This window comes from Agelaius phoeniceus, chromosome 9 (genome assembly GCF_051311805.1).
Source record: "Agelaius phoeniceus isolate bAgePho1 chromosome 9, bAgePho1.hap1, whole genome shotgun sequence".
NCBI classification, from domain to species: domain Eukaryota; kingdom Metazoa; phylum Chordata; class Aves; order Passeriformes; family Icteridae; genus Agelaius; species Agelaius phoeniceus.
The window spans coordinates 10,887,780-10,904,576 of NC_135273.1; the positions used below are offsets into that span (position 1 = coordinate 10,887,780).

Below are 16,797 nucleotides of genomic sequence, written 5' to 3' on the forward strand. Positions count from 1 at the left end.
TATCAGTTCAGGGGAAAAAATACCAGGTATAAAAGACAAAGATTTTCTAATGTTTGTTTCTCTCTTGTAATATCACAGAGGTCCAGATTAATTTCAAATCTGTATGCAGCCCATTGGTGCTCCTTTCTCAGGGAAAAGGGCACATTTGTTTATTGTTTTGTTCAGCGAGAAAACCGAGTGCCATTAGAAGTGACTGTAGTTCCTCCAGCCTTGGAAGCAGGATTTCTCTGCCAGCAGAGAGCTTTTATTTATCTTTTATTTATCCTAGGCTGGGAGCTGGAGGGGCTGGGCCAGGCTAGGCCATCCCTGGCTCTCCGTGCAGGGAATGAGGCTCGGCCAGGCCAGGCTAGGCCATCCCTGGCTCTCCGTGCAGGGAATGAGGCTCAGCCGGGCCAGGCCAGGCCATCCCTGGCTCTCCATGCAGGGAATGAGGCTTGGCCGGGCCAGGCCAGGCCATCCCTGGCTCTCCGTGCAGGGAATGAGGCTCGGCCGGGCCAGGCTGAGCCATCCCTGGCTCTTCATGCAGGGAATGAGGCTCGGCCAGGCCAGGCTAGGCCATCCCTGGCTCTCCGTGCAGGGAATGAGGCTCGGCCAGGCCAGGCTAGGCCGTCCCTGGCTCTCCATGCAGGGAATGAGGCTCAGCCAGGCCAGGCTAGGCCATCCCTGGCTCTCCATGCAGGGAATGAGGCTCGGCCGGGCCAGGCTGAGCCATCCCTGGCTCTTCATGCAGGGAATGAGGCTCGGCCAGGCCAGGCCAGGCCATCCCTGGCTCTTCATGCAGGGAATGAGGCTCAGCCGGGGCCATTCCCGGCTCTCCGTGCATGGAATGAGGCTCGGCCGGGCCAGGCTAGGCCATCCCTGGCTCTCCGTGCAGGGAATGAGGCTCAGCCGGGCCAGGCCAGGCCATCCCTGGCTCTCCATGCAGGGAATGAGGCTCAGCCGGGCCAGGCCAGGCCATTCCTGGCTCTCCGTGCATGGAATGAGGCTCAGCCAGGGCCATTCCTGGCTCTCCATGCAGGGAATGGGGCTCAGCCAGGGCCATTCCCGGCTCTCCGTGCAGGGAATGAGGCTCAGCCAGGGCCATTCCCGGCTCTCCGTGCAGGGAATGAGGCTCGCAGCCAGAGGGCAACAGCGCCTCAGGAATGGGGACCTGGATGCGCTGGAGCCCTCGGCAAGTCTGTCCTAGCAACAGCCTAGAAACGAGAATCTCCCTCTTCCTTTAATTGATTTGGGTAAATGGATGGCACCGTTACTTGGGCGTTATTAAAGCATTAATTTACCCGGTTTCCTCACATTGTGTTCCTTCCTGCCTTCTGAGCATTATTGCAGCGATATCTCTTCAGCAGGAACACCTCCTAGACACAGATGGAAACCTTTGGTGGAGTTCATCCTTCAGCCACCTGTCTCCCAGGTCCTTTATTAGGAACTTTGAGTGAAGTGTCCCACTGTTAGTCCTCCCTCTGAACTTGCTGTCATTAATACTGACAGCTTCTTCTGTCAGCATTCCCATCTCTCACACCTTCATGGGAAGTATGAGCCTGTTGATAGTGGTGCTAGTGGTTTTGGATAGCCAGAGAGGCACAAAGGTGCCTTGGTACAACTGGGAATCAGGTCTGCTTATTTATTTCACATATGATATCAGCAAGGATCTGGCTGGCTCTTTTTGTATTCTCTGGCACTTAAATTACAGCCCTGCCTGCTGGGGTGAGTTCCTATGCTAAAACATCAGAGTCCTGCATCAGGAGGAAGTGTTCTGACAAACCCCAGGAAGACAGGGGACAGACACTGTGTGTGGTTAGATTCTGCTGCCTTTGTGTGTCACCAGCCATCACTTCAGTTCGTGCAGGTGCCAGCTTTGAAATACATCTACATTTGCCCCCTTTGGTTATGGGCTTGGTTAACTAACAAATAGTAATTTAGAATGAATTTTTAGTTCATTTTGAGTGCTTGTGGAAAATGCAGATTCACTAATGCAAAATCTACAGTGCATCTCTGCATCTTTAAGGGCCTGGATACCTACTGGGCATGGATTTACTGGAAAGGTTCTGGGGATTTTAGGTTCCATATTAACATAAGCTGGTATAGCTCGACTCCAAATACTGCAGTGCAATTATAATTGTACACCTTTGTAGATCCACAGTTCAGACTGTAGCTGAATCCATCCTTGTCTGAATAAAATCCCATGTCAGGTCCTGTAGAACTGGGGAACAAGCACAGCTCCCCTTTAATACACATCTACACTTGAACCATGGTTAAATATTAGAAAATGGTATTAAGTGAATAAAAAGGTAGTGAGACTTTTCCACTGCTGTTATTTCTTCTCACCAGGGCTTTTGGAAACTGCAGAAAAAGGTGACTCTTTTCAGAGATAGATCAATTCCATCCCATTTAATGTCCAAAAATGTTTGGAAAGCTCAGTATGCAAAATCACAAGGAGCATTGTCAGCTTCTGGCATAGCTGACCTTAAGGTGAAGCTGTTAAGGAATTTCTATGATTACATGCTAAGTCATATATTGATTTTTAGAAGCTATAAACATGGAAATCACTCATCTGAATTAACTGGTTATTTCTGTATCTTAGAGCAGTAGGATTTTAATAATTCCATGTGAATTAACAGTTCTACTAAACTATGTTTGTCAGGTCTCTTTTCAAATTACAAACTTCCTTGGGGGATTTCTTTTCTTTGATTATTACCTATGGTGAAAATAACATTAGATAAAGGAATTTATCATGAGCATTGAGCAGAGATACAAAATGTCTGGAATGAATTTGTATCTAATTACAGAAAAGAACTTGCAGTTCTAATTGACTAAGACAAATAGGATTCCAGTTTAAACCAGTAAAAGGGTAAAACCATAATCAATGAGAGCCACAAGACAGGCTGCTTCCTACTGATAAAGCAATCCCTGATGGCAAACGCTCCCCTCCTTTTTAGGAGATACATTATCTGTGTCACCCGAGTTCCTTTCAGGCAGGCACAAAATATCATCAATATATGCAAATTCCAATTCCCAGCTCCCAGGCAATGACTCAGGGAGCTGATTGCAGGCTGAGGCTGATGCCTTCTCCATCTCCAGACTTTGCTGTACTGGCTCATGCTATGGACATCCAATTGATGGTAATGCTTCTTGATTGCTACAAAGCCTGTTGTGCCAAATTGTAGGCAGCAATTTGTTGTCAGCATCAGTGTTCTGCGTGCACCAGCCTGTAGCCAAGGAATTCATTAGATTCCAAGACTGCAGAGGTGAATGGGTGGCTGCTGCATCTGTGGAGGGATATGGAGCAGCAATTCATGTCATTTGCTGGGATGATATTTCTGTAGGGCCTTAATGAGCCAGATGATTTGCAAGCCTGAAAACAACACTGTGCAACTTCTGTGCTTATAGCTATTTCTGCTGTGGAAAATCCTGGGATTTCTTTCTCTTGACTTTGAAAAATATGATCCACGTACAGTCTAAACTAGTTAAGTCCAGCTTGGCTTGACCAGATTTACAGGTAGGAATAGGAACCAAAATAGTAGCTTCAATGTAGACATGTGCATAGTAAGAAAGCCCAGACTGCTGCATCAAATTGGATTGTGAGTACTGATCCCCTCTGAGGCAGATTTCACTGTATTAGTTTGTTTTGTTTTCACCTGATTACAGAACACTGTCTGAGTGTACAGTGTTACAGCTTTTTAATTAGAGTCACAAACGATAACTTAGGAATACAGTGCTGCAGAGTATTTACAAATGAATTACAAAAATACAGGAGTCCCATTTGTATGTAAATATTTGTTTTCTCCAAGCAAATCAGAATGGTGTTATTCTTCATTACAAAGTGTATTCTGCAGCTATAGTGTTCTTATTCCAACAAGGATGATTATAGAAGCACATGGCAGTGGAGAATTGGCTGGCTGATGCTTCCAAAGCAATTAAGCAGCACTGAGTTGGAACCATCTGAGTAAATAGATTGATGAAAATTCAGTCAAAAAAAATGAGGAAAAGACCATTTAGGTCATCTACTTTATTGCTGTTTCCTAAAGTATGTTCTCAATTACTTGTTGTAGATACCCAAAGCGCCACAGCTGCCAAAATGTTCCTTTGGAATAGTCATGCAGTCCAATATATGTTTAGTAGTTTTCTTAAGTGATAAGCAGCATTAATTTCCTTTTGCTAATGCCATCTTTTTAATTTTGTCATTTTAAGATTGCCTCAAAACAATTCTTTCTTTATCCAGAAGAAAAAAGTTGAAGCAGAATTAAAATGTGGTGACTGAATTATTTTCTATGTCTTTTCTTGATAACCACTACAAAGTACTTAACAAAGATAAGTCAAAACATTTTCTCCTTTTTTCCTTCTTTGTCTTGTATCTTAGACCGGTAGCAATCTTCTTAACATTGTTTACTAGTCACTCACTGCATTTTATTTTTAAGTCATTATACTTTTTCAAGACACGTGAACAAAGTCTTCATTAAGTTAAACACTCTTCTTGTTGTTAATATTTTTATATAAATATCTCTCTTATTGATGATCTTGTAGGTCTCACCCTGGCCATGGACTGATGGCTCTTTGTGGCAGCTCTGGGAGGAGGTGGAGCAGGGGCTCCACTAACTCTGATCAGGTTGATGGGGATTCTTCCATCTCCTGTTTTTTCTCTGTGCTTCTTTACATACATTTACAAATATGAACCCTTAATCACATAATCTAACACTGCCCTACTCCTCTTCTCTTGGAAAATCAGGCTACTTGGTACCAAGGCATTAAAGAGAATAAGTAAAAAATACTTTGCAGAAAAGTGCCATTTTAAGATCAAGGATTGTGTTGCAACTGGAATATTGGAATGGATTTTGTGGACTCTGTATAGCAGTTCTCAGAAACAACATCCATTACTGCTCCATTATGAACTATGGAGAAGGCTTAGTGAAAGGAATAAGAATGATTATCCAACCAAGCATTCCTCATTACTCAACAGCTGGAAAGTAAACCCACATGTGAATGGAATACTGATAAAAGATTTTCTGTTAGTTGGATTTTTTTTTTTCCCTGCAATAACATTTTTTATAGAGTCTTTGTTTATTTGGAATCAGGAACAATTTGAAATGTTTTTAGTGAAACCAAAGCAAATTTAGTCATAGCTCAGCTCAAATTGTGACAAAAGATTAAAGTTTGACTCGTTATTTCTAACATGTGATTTTTTTAGTAGCATTTCCTCGTCCAAACAAAAAGAAAATTGAAGATCACAGAATTCCTTCCCATTACCAAATATGCTGTTAATGTCTTCAGGCAAGAGCTCTCTCAGAGCTGTAAATTTTCCTCTGCATCCTGTGTGATATTGTTTCCAAATGCAATTAGCTTTTTAGCCCTTTACTTTTCTAAGACATGACTGAGACAGTGGTGATTTAACTTAGCTTAGATTTCTAGGGTTTTGGGGGGGGGGAGTTGTTTGTTTGTTGGGGGTTTGCTTGTTTGGTTTGGTTTTGGTTTTTTTATATTTGAGCCTAGATTTGATCCTGAGAGGTACTGTTAGTCTGTGAAGAGAGAACAGTTGATGCAATACTCTTAAATTACCTGCTCTGGTTCTTCTTTTTTATACTGGGATTTATGCAAGATAACCACCCCAATTAAAAACTGAAGTGGAATGAAGAGTCTGTTCTGTCAGTGAAAATAAAATCAGAAATCCTAGTAAACAGACAGAGGAAAATCAAAACTTATATTAACAGTAGAGAGCATGAGCTAATACCGTGTTTGTTCTTTTGGGGCTTTATATGATGGTTTCTTTTAATGTCACAACAGTGATTATGGATATGAACGCCACAGCAATGGCCAATGTTTACCAGCATTCTGGTATAACCCATCTTCCTTGTCAAAAGACTGCAGCCTTGGACAGAGTTACCTCAACAGCACTGGGTAAGTGGCTCACCAGGCTTTACTTAGCTAGAGCACCCATATGGATTTATTCCAATGACAACTACAGATTATACCTGTAGATGTGCCAAAGCTGGCTGAAGCCCTTAGGACACTTTCATCACCACCTTTGTTGGGTTGCACATCTGTCACTCCAGATCTCCATCATGTATGGCCCAGGTTTTTCTCTGGAAGATGATGCCTTAAAATAAAAAACTGGGGGGAGACTGTAAGGTCAAATCATTAATGTTTCTGGAAAGACTTCCCTTAAAATCCTGTGAGATCAGGTAAGGCAGAAACACTGGAAGATAAATTAGTGGAGAGAGATAAAAGTGATGTCCATGTGAAGTGAAGTAATAGATGGGCAGCTAGCCTGAATGCTGACTGTTCTTTGGCCCTCTAGGGAGGCAATGGAAGATGTAGTTTAAGTTAAGATCCTGGCAGACTTCATTTATTATACAAGTGATTAAAGCAAACAAAGCGATCCAAGCTGTGTTTGGAGGGTTTGTACACTGTACATTGTACCCAAAACCTAAATTTCCCACCTAAGTGATACACCTACACTACTCTCTACAATCTACTTCACACTCTAGTGGATTCTAGTCTGTCTTGAAGCTTAGGAAACTTTCTCCATGAGTGAGGGTCAAAGTCAGTATTCCCCTGGGGGTCAGGGCACGGCAGAGCAGACAGGGAAATATTCCCTGGGTTCCCACACTCTGTCTCCCTTGGCAGGTACCGGAAGGTTGTTTCCAACAACTGCACGGACGGGGTGCGGGAGCGCTACACGGCCAAGCCCCAGCAGTGCCCGGGCAAACCTCCGCAGGGGCTGCGCATCCTCACGGCCGACGGCCGCCTCACGGCCCAGCAGGGCCACAACGTCACCTTCCTGGTGCAGCTGGAGGAGGTGGGATCCGTGGGACATTCACCCTGGGTGTATCTGAGTGGGAATCATGCCAGGAGAAGTTTGCAAAGAGGGTGGTATAAAAACGTTTGCAAGGCAGGATGGTATGAAGTCAGTCACGGCCGGGATGTAGCTGGGTGGAGTTTGCTCCAAAATGTATGGAGATGAAAGGGGTGTCATTGTGGTGCCCAGGGTAATCTCTGGGAGAAGTTGATAAAACCTGGGAATGGGTTTAGTTTGGGAATTTCACAGGAGAGCTGAAGACTGCAGGTTTGAATTCTGATCCCCCATCCTTAATTGTGTTTTTTGCTTCCTGCTGGTTTTTGAAACTGAATTTACATATTTGTTTTCCACTGGCTTTAAACCAAAGATGACAAATAGTACATGTGCAGCTGGGTCCCCATCACACAAATCGGTACATATTGTTTAGGCATTTATGGGTGAAATCTCAAGATGTCCTCAGCAGGTTTAAGTCTGAAATTCATTGCTATTGTGAAGCTGATTTGGGCTCTGATCTGTGTTTTTATTATATCTGTAACTTAACTTGGTATTTCATTGTTCCGCTCCCTCCATTCCTGAATCCATAGAAAAAGGTATTTAAATCTTTTCAACTCTTTCTTCTTTTCAGCACTTCTCTATCTGTGTTTAATTGCAGGTGCACAAGCAGGAACATTCACAAAGAAGTTTTCTCTTTTTCTATAATCTAATTTGATTTCTTTAAACTTCTACCCCTTTTCCTCTCTTACTGGCCAATAAATCCTAAAACAAGTATGCTTTAATACCAAGGGACAATGTACATCCCTTTATAGTTTAGAGTATTCAAGGGACAATGTGCATCCCTTTTTAGTTTAGTGTATAATTTGGAGTATTCAAGGAAATTACTTCTCACCCTCTCCATAGTAAATGTCATCTCTGAGGAAAGAAATTTTTTTACATCTCTATTATTGATGCTTTCCCCAGCAAACTGATGTTGTGATTTGTAAAGGCAATACCATATGATACATCATACCTAACCCAAAGCAGTTTTTGACCTGAATGTTTATTTTCTCCAAAATATGGTCACTTTGTTTCAGTACTGACAGTCGTACAGCATTGCTACTGTGGTGCTGTTACAGTGTGAACATATAATTTCATCTGGTTAAGTCATTGATTTCTGCATTTAAAGATGAAAAGAAAAGGGTCTAAAACAAGAGTCAGTGTCCAGGCTTAAAAAAAAAAAAAGGAAAAAAGTGCACTTTCCATCACCCTTCTCTTCTGAGCAAAGTTTAAAACAGACTGGGAGAAGGAGATGGATAATCTGAATAGTCAGTCACAAAACTATCAAAGAGTTATGCCAATAGTCAGAGGGAGAGACAATTACCCACAGTGTGGGAGACTCAGGACAAATGTCCTGCTCTTTCTTCTGTGAGTGCTTCAGCTCACATATCATGTAAGAGAACTTTGACCACTCTGTCATACAGGGAGCTGCTGTGCATTGTTCTCTCTCTTTTGTTCATTCTGATCTTTTCTGGCAGCTCTGCTTCAGTGTGCACCAGAGTCTGGAAGGAACACCTTCTCCAGTATGAGATGGTGCCTCTCTCATGCTGGGTGTCAAGGAGTACAGAACAGATGTTTTGATAAGTGAGTGAGTCAGTTCTGAGGAGATCTAAAGGGAGCTCTTCTTCCAGTGCATCTGATAAGGAAGAGGTTAGGAATTGCTCTGAGGGCTGAAACAGTATTGATCAGCCTCCAGCCTTTCCAATTACTCTTCCTGTTAGATGAATCTTGACCTCCTGCTCCTAGATTTGTCAACTTAAAGAGCAACCAACAAAACCTTTGGGCAAATTTTACCCTGTCTAGCAATGACTTTATGTGGGTGTTACAACAAAAGAAGTATTCAACAAACAGGAATATTTGCCCACTTATGTGCAAGCTGTAGGGGAATAAAATGTAGTTGAAGCAACAGAACTGTGTGTAGACTAAACCATTCACCAATTTAACTGTTTCAGTGACAAAAAATCCACCACTCACTAGGAAAGTTAAACAGCCCATCAAAAGAACAAGTATCCTTTTATAAAATGGATATTGATTTCACAGAATAATTGAGGTTGAAAGGGATCTCTGGAGGTTGTTTAATCCAACCCTGCTTCTCAAAGGGAAGTTCCTTTCCCTTGCATACAAGGCAGAAGTATCACAAGACAAGAATTTGCCAATTTCTATTCAGTTCTGCCCTGCACAGGTGCATAGCACAGTACAATCCAGGATGATCAGTATCCAAAAAATCTGTGCCACTCCATTTTTGCTGAGGGGAAGAGATCAGGAAAGTTAAAAACGGCTGGATATGTCACCTTGACCATATTTTCCTGCAACAGCATGTGAAAAAAGTGTGTCCTATTCAACCCTTGCCCCCTGGAGTGGTGGGCAGTATTTTAGAGTGCTACACCCTGGTGACGACTCCTCCTTTACTGTGAGTGACAGCTGATATCTTTCAGGGTGTAAAAAAGCAATGGCCTTTCCTTTTGCATCTTAACATCTCCTGTATCCCTCTGAGACAGTTTGTTTGAAGCCTTCAAATCTGCAGAGCTGTTTCATACACTGCAGCCTCCTGGCTCTCTTTTTTCATGTCCATGTTCCACTTGATCGGCAGGAAAAGGGGAAAAAATAAAGAAAAGAGAAGCTGGTGAGCCAAGGTACAAGAGTCTGTTTGAGATTTGTACTCTTGTTATCTTTCTAGGGCTTTCTGCTCCATCTAGGAATCCACATGGGTTTCAAAAGAGGACAAACTACAGAAGCAGGTTCACTGGAGGCCCTGAAAATTCACTGTGTCTCTGTAGTGGAGCAGATTGCTAAGAGGGCAGGGAGAGACAAATGGCAGCAGTAAAAAGCTGATGTTTTCACTCAGGTGTGGGATTCAGGGGCAGGAACCACAGCACAGTGGTTCCTTGTAGAGCCTGGTTGTGCCTGTGGTGATGCTGAGAGCCACGACTGTGCATTCTGACAAAAACATAATGTGAGCAAAAGATGCCTCAAAAGAAGCAAGGACAAGGTGTTCAGAAGTGTTCTGCTATTGAAGAAGACACAAAAATCATCACTGAAGTCTGTGCAAGTGGAGGGAGGGCAGGAACCAAACCCAGGAACACACTGAGCATTGCTGATTTCTGAGCTGGGATTCTGGCCCATTTTCTCTAACCCTCACTCACATGACATTTTCTTGTGAAGCATTTATATCTGGCAGCATATAAATAACATTAAAAGTGAACCCAACCAACAGGTCATATTTAAATCATCTGAAGATGATTTAAAGAATTCTTTCAAAAGTGATCTAAGTCACCTGTCACCTTTTAGAATTACTAAATTGCTTGCAAGGTCACCTTGCACTTAATATTTATGGTCCCATTATTGGAAAGGTTTGGCCAAGTTATTTGTCCAGTTAATCTGGGTATAATCATCATGGTATTTTTAGTGGGTGACAATAGCCAGGAATCATCAATATTGCCTTTACTAACTATCAGGTATTGCATTTTATGAAGTATTTTGGAAGTGTTTAATAAGCAAGGCATCATACTTAAGCTGGGAATTTTGTTCTTAAATTTCCATGAGATAAGCAGAATACCAACAGCATTTTTGTCATTGTGTGACAGCACATGAGACAATTAGCTATGCTTAAAAGCAAATTTTTCATTGCCTAAACATGCTGCCAGTTTAAAGGTAAATCCTTTTCCCTGGCCTGGGCTACATGCAGAGGCTCAGGGCTGGTACCTCTCACACTGCAGCATTCAACAAGAGTTGTTTATCTCCCTAAAAGCCTGAATCCTTGCTTTGTTTTTGGACAGCAACCAAAGAAATCCAAACTGCGAAGTTACGAAGGCACTTTTCCTACTTAACTTGTTCAACCCAATATCCTTGACATGTTTTGCTTCTCTGTTGTAGAAAACAGAGGGATTTTATTAAGTGTGTGTTGTTTCTGTGTGCCTTCCTGATCACATGGTGATGTAGGTCTCTTGCCTGTCACAACCACAATTGTTATTTGTGTGCTGGAGTTATGTGTGTGAACATCAGACACTTGTGCTGCTGTGCTGCTTCAGCAGAGACCCTGAAAGCTGCAGCCTCCAGAGCAATGCTGCTCTGCACAATGCCTTTCAAACTTGTTTCATCCCATTGCTCACACATCTTTGCTGAGGAAATGGATGGTAAAGACATTCAGGACAGGAAGGTTCAGGGCTTTGACTGTTTCATTACAGATAATTCACAGAGAAACTGCCTCCTCTAATTTATTTTTTATCTTGATAAAATGACAGCAAAAAATCTTTGACATTCCAGTCTGCCTCAGTTCTCACTTGGCAAAGTCACTCCACTGGGAGTAGGTTTTGGCTTGCTTTTAACTGCTTGCTGCTGCTGTGTGATGTTTGGATTAGACTAATGTGTGGGGAAAGCTAATTTGTTCCTACACTTCAGGCCACAGGCTACAATTCAGGCAATCTGAACTCATTCCTGAACCACACTCTGAGCTCCTTCTGCATGACCTTGAGCAAGAAACTTAAACTTTCTGATGTTTTATTCCCTTCTGCCTCATACCCCCCATGCCTTGCATTTGTGTAGTGATTGCTCATGAATCCAGAGGACTCTCTCCTACCATGTGAACATACAAATGAAGCCCTGAATTTCCTGAAGAGTGCTGTGGCTCTCTGTAATGACAATGTTGATACATGACTGTACAAGGTACACTGTGCCTTGGGTACATTTAATGAGCTTGGGGATCCTGCTGGGGGCACAGTGCCATTAACATTTCCCACCTCAGCACTATTGTTTGGTGCAATTCAGTATTCAGCTCAGCTGAAGTTTCTGGAGATGAGCTTAGCATTAGGATTGTTTTGATTGTTGATGTACTCAAATTAAAGATGCAAAGCTTGTAGTAATTAAAAGCATAGTCTGTATTTTTTTTTTATGGTATCCCACTGTGTTCCCTCTTTTGATTTCACAAGTTTGTTAGCAATGATTACAGAAATATGAAACCTTCATCCTAACTTTCAATGCACATGCTGAATCATGGCTGTTTATCGTAAGATAACGATACGTTTATCGTATCTTTATTACTCCTGTAATAACACACAAATAACACAGAATGTACCCTCCCCTGTACCACTGTCATCTGAATTATAATTGCATTTTCTGATGAGGACAAGCTGGTTGGGAGAAATCAGAGCCTTTCATGCATTTTTAAATTCATTGTTGAAATTCCATGAAAATGTATGAAAGTGGACCTTGCCTTCCTAATGACACGCAGCACTACAGTCTTGTAATGCACTTCCAGTCCCACAAGTTGAATTATTCTGCATAATCCTGAGAAGCTGTTATTTATTCCTGTGGGGTACAGAAGATCTAGTACTGTAAAAAGAGCTCATAGCTGAGTTGAGCTGCCACAACTGGCAGTCAGGATGAATTATGTGATCAGTACAATTCACTATTTGGTATTGAAAAAGAAGTACATGTGAAAAGTATCAAGCTATTTGCCCTACTAAAAGGCACCTTTCTGTTCGGTTTCTGATTTGAAAAATTAAAGCCATCTCTCTGAAAGCAGGGATTTGCACAGGAAAACATGTTTTTAAGTTCTTGATCAAATTGGATCTGAGTATCTGGTAAAAATTAAGAATATACTTTAAACAGATCTAGATTAAATGTATGCCATGTGTAGATATTCAGTTCCAGTAAAAATATCCTTGATAAATGATTTCTTTTGGTGACAGGAACATGCCAAAGAGAGAAAGGGGTTAATCTAAAGAAAGCACAATGAATTAATCCATGAAAACCTCCAACAGCAGCCGTATCTGTTTCTTGCAAAGGATAATTAAATCTATTGTCAACATCTCTAAGGAAGACACAGAAGTCGGTGCATAATTAAAGACTTAAAAATGAAATCTGAAACATGGGAACCAAAATTATACATCTTGAGCTTTGTTCCATTTTTTAATATTTAGATACAAATACTCAAAGTCAATAAGGAAAATGCATTATTACAAATTTCAGGGCAAGATTACAGTGGTGTGTTTGAGAGAATCCTGCTAGGTGGGTCTCACATTTCACATCCACCAAAATATTGAGAGATGCATAAAAGTAATCAAAATATAAAAATATTATTGCAAACTGTATGGGATGTTTCTTGATATACCCTGAGGCAGGAAGCTTCCCAGAGTTTTTTGGTAATGTCCAGGTCTTGTGTACACTCAAGATGCAGGAAAAAGGTGCACTTGGCTTAGGAGGCAGGACCAGGAAGGAGGAAGAGAGGAATATTTTGTAAATGCTTGAAAAAAACCCCTGGACATTTAATGAGAAAATACCTTAGAAAATAGTCAATTTCTGATTTACATTTTAGTAACTAATGTTGTCTAGGTAGGTAAAGGGTTTAATATGGAGCTTTGGCAAACTTGTTTTTAGTTATGAGGGCTTCTTTTCAGGCTAAAAGTTCCTTAAGCTCAGCATATGTTTAAACCTTTAGCTGCACAAAAGCCTTTATCAAGACTGCAGAGAAAGGGGTTAATCTAAAGAAGACACAATTAATTAATCCATGAAAACACTCCAGCAGCAGCAGTGTCTGTCTCCTGCAAGTAATGCAGGGAGTTTTGCATCTGCCTAATTTGGGCTAAAAGCTTCAGAAAAATCCTATTGTGGAGTACTGAGCTTGACAAAATAAAAAGGAGAAGCTGAAAAAAGCAACAGGAGGAGTTTTTGCAAGATGTATGGATAGGCATCAAATTGTTGCAGAACAAAACTTCTCTTGTTAAAGCAAGCTCTTGCCAGTGGCTCTGGAGAGATGCTGGAGACAAGAGACAGTGACAGTTGGGTTGGTTTAAATCAGGTGCGGGCTATGTGGGAAATGTTTGGATTTTGGCTCATCTGCTTTCTCTTCCTGTCTTACTCTGCCTGTGCTCTTACCTGGCACAGATAAAATATTAGAACAAGTCAAAACACAGTCTCTTTGTTTTCCTGACTTTTCTCTCCCATTTCCTAAGCTAGAATTTTTAATGTCAGATTTCCAAAATGTGGCATTTTCAGAGTGTTGCAGCCTGGATCTTACTGACTGGAAAATGTGTTTCCAGTTCAAAGGGTTTTAAAACAGGAAAGGCTAAAACAAATAAAAAAAGACTGGGGGAACAGCAGCTGAAGTTTTTCTCTAATTAGATTTTCAGTTGTTTCTGTCAGCATCTTCTCTACCTAGGAATTGAAATCTAAATCTTGCACACCTTAGAAATGGCTCCTTTCCCTGGATACACCTGTAGGCAGCATGAGTTTCATGGCCATGGACAAAATGAAGACAAGAGGAGAAAAAGGTTCATTAGAACACAAATTTTGACAGTTGCAGAAATGAGGCTATTCTGTCACCCTTTTCATCTTCTGCTGCTACCTCAGATATGTGGAGGAATATTCCACAACCTGAAACAACGTTCAGCTGCATGGCCTTGAATATCCTCAGAGCTGGTAAATCCAGCAGGGTCACTATGGTGGCACAGTTTTAACCATGTGAAAAGCTTTTCAAAGACATATTCATAGACATCATCTCCTTTTGAGTAAGAAAAGACAGCTAAAACCCTAATAATGATGGACCTGGAGGCATTGGAGAGCATTGAAGGGTACTTCAGAGATCTCTGTATTTGGTCTGAGTCCTGCACTGGACTTGAGATAATAGTCCTCCTCTGAAAGATGTTCAGAGGTCATGTGTGTTCACTTCTGGCTGTGGAAGCAAATCCCATTTGGTGGCTTCTGTTGGCTCAGTCAAACAGACACGAGTGCCCAGAGCACTGCATCATGTTTGAATCTGCACATCTTTCTAATAACTCAGCTCAACAAAGGACAGAACTGTGTTCTTCACACCATTTCCCCTGCCACAACTTCAGTTTGGGATTCTCCACAACAGAGCAACAGAGTTATTTTTGTCTCATCTATTTGGAAGCAACAGAGCTTCCAGCAGGGTGCCAGGGCAGTGTAAAAACAACTTTAGTCTATTAAAAGAAAGCATCTGGGAAAATTTGTTGCTCTTGCCACCATCAGGTATAGCTCTGCTCTTTTTGCTTTCCATTCAGGCAAGCCTCCACTATTTCTGCCTTCACAACAAGTTATAAAAAGACTGAGGGAACATGAGGAATAGAAAAGTTCTGTTACAATTTCCTCTTATAGTCACATACACTCACTTCTCTTTCTGTTGTGGATACCTGCCTGATGCCATCCATTCACACAGGTACCTTTCATTCCAGAAGGGAAATTGGGCATCCAGAGGACTGTCTCTCTGTCAAAAGAAAAAAGGGAGAAAAAGGAAGAAAGAAAAGGAAGAGGAAACAAACCCAAAGTAAATGAAATGTCCTTTCAGCCAATTTTTGAAAGGTTATTAATGATCAGCTATTAATTTTCCATCATTCCAGGTAGTGCCCATTGCTTCAGTGCACCCGGCTGGAGAGGTGCTCCACAGCAGTAGCCAGCAAGGGTGAGCACAGGCAGCATGAGCACCATGCAGAGCCACAGGGGGATTTCCTGGGGGGTGAGGATGTTCAAAGGTAAGGCAAGATGCTGCATCTCACATGAAAGGGAGGGATCTTTAGCAGCCATGGCTGTTTGACAGGTCAGTGCAGGCTGTTCCTCTGGTACATCAGACCTCGTTAGTATTTTCTGGTTGCTCTCACTCACCCCACTGATCCTGTCTCTCAAAAGCAACACAGAATCTGTTTTGATCCTTTCTCTTCCACCACAGGGAGACCTCCAGAGATCCCTCATCCAGGTGGATTTTGGAGATGGCATCGCTGTGTCATATGCCAACCTCAGCTCTACAGAGGATGGGATCAAGCACATCTACCAGAACGTGGGCATATTCCGGGTGACCGTGCTGGTGGAAAACAGCCTGGGCTCTGACAGCGCTGTCCTCTACCTTCATGTAACATGTATGTATCTTCATGCCTCTTGCTAGCTGCTGGTTTTCTTTTAGAATTAATTTTTGGAGCTAGAGGTGACGTTTGGAATTTGGCAGCTGGGTCCAGAGTGGTGGGAAATGATGAGCGTTCACGTGTCCTCTGGACAGACTGTTGATTCCAGACTGAGAGGAAACATTGATTCGTTAAGGTTGGAAAAGACCACTAAGATTATTGAATCTAATCAATAACTTTTGCTTTTTTAATCATTTTTTACCTCTAGTTTTGGATAGTCTAATTTGGGACACCTCAAAGGACTGTCCAGCCCTTTCTGAAATGCACTTTCATTATCAAGCTTACACTTCCAGAACAACAAAGACACCCAGGGATCTTTAATGACTTTTAAAAGCTTTGAATTTTACTTTGAGCATGTTTTGCTCTCTAATGAAACACACCCACCTCTGGGATGGAAACCAGTGCTTTTCAGTGTTTCTGTTGTCATAGGAACCAAAATCTTTGTATTAAATAGTACTGCCAAAAAAAAAAATATCCTCACGTTGCTTTTCTGCTATCCTTTTTAACCTTTTCATACTTCATATGTGTCTGATTTACAACTGAAATGTATCCCAAGTTCTTGGATAAAAGGAACATTGTATCCTTTCATATTTATTCTAGCACCTGGTTATGAACATATGAACCCAAAGAGTCAATCTATTTATCAAAATTTTGTAACATTCCTAACGGATTTTGTTTGGGGCCATAATTTTCTTTATACAGTGGGGTTTTTTGTTTGTTATTTATGTTTTCACTGTGTGCCTCTGTGGCAGATTTACTAAGAAAAAAAGGAAATTCCAAAACCTGAAGTTACATTTACAGAAATATTACTTACCACCTACCAAACTTACTCCACATATTGTGTAGATGATTTGGCACATTCCCTACACTTACCTCTAGTTTTGGGGTTCACACAGCATGAAAGCAGCTACCTTTTCAGGGTAGGAGAGCAGCTCTTTAATGGAGAACCATTGTGTCAACAGATGGGTACAGTGGGAGGCAGGAGTGAGGAGATGGGATTTTTATGAAGGAGGACTAGAGCAGGAACAAATATCCCCCTGAATGTCCCCCTTCAAAAACACCTTT

The 16,797-nt window shown here is 41.7% G+C and overlaps 1 protein-coding gene across 3 annotated transcripts in view; it reads left to right on the forward strand.

Annotated features, from left to right (window-relative positions):
* SORCS1 (sortilin related VPS10 domain containing receptor 1) overlaps positions 1-16,797 on the forward strand; it is a 259,953-nt gene that overhangs the window by 216,647 nt on the left and 26,509 nt on the right. For all 3 annotated transcript variants that reach the window (XM_054637007.2, XM_054637006.2, XM_077182900.1), the window contains exons 17-19: positions 5,776-5,889; positions 6,619-6,790; positions 15,504-15,690. In XM_054637007.2, the coding sequence (XP_054492982.2) occupies positions 5,776-5,889; positions 6,619-6,790; positions 15,504-15,690 (473 nt within the window). The remainder of the gene's footprint in view (positions 1-5,775; positions 5,890-6,618; positions 6,791-15,503; positions 15,691-16,797) is intronic.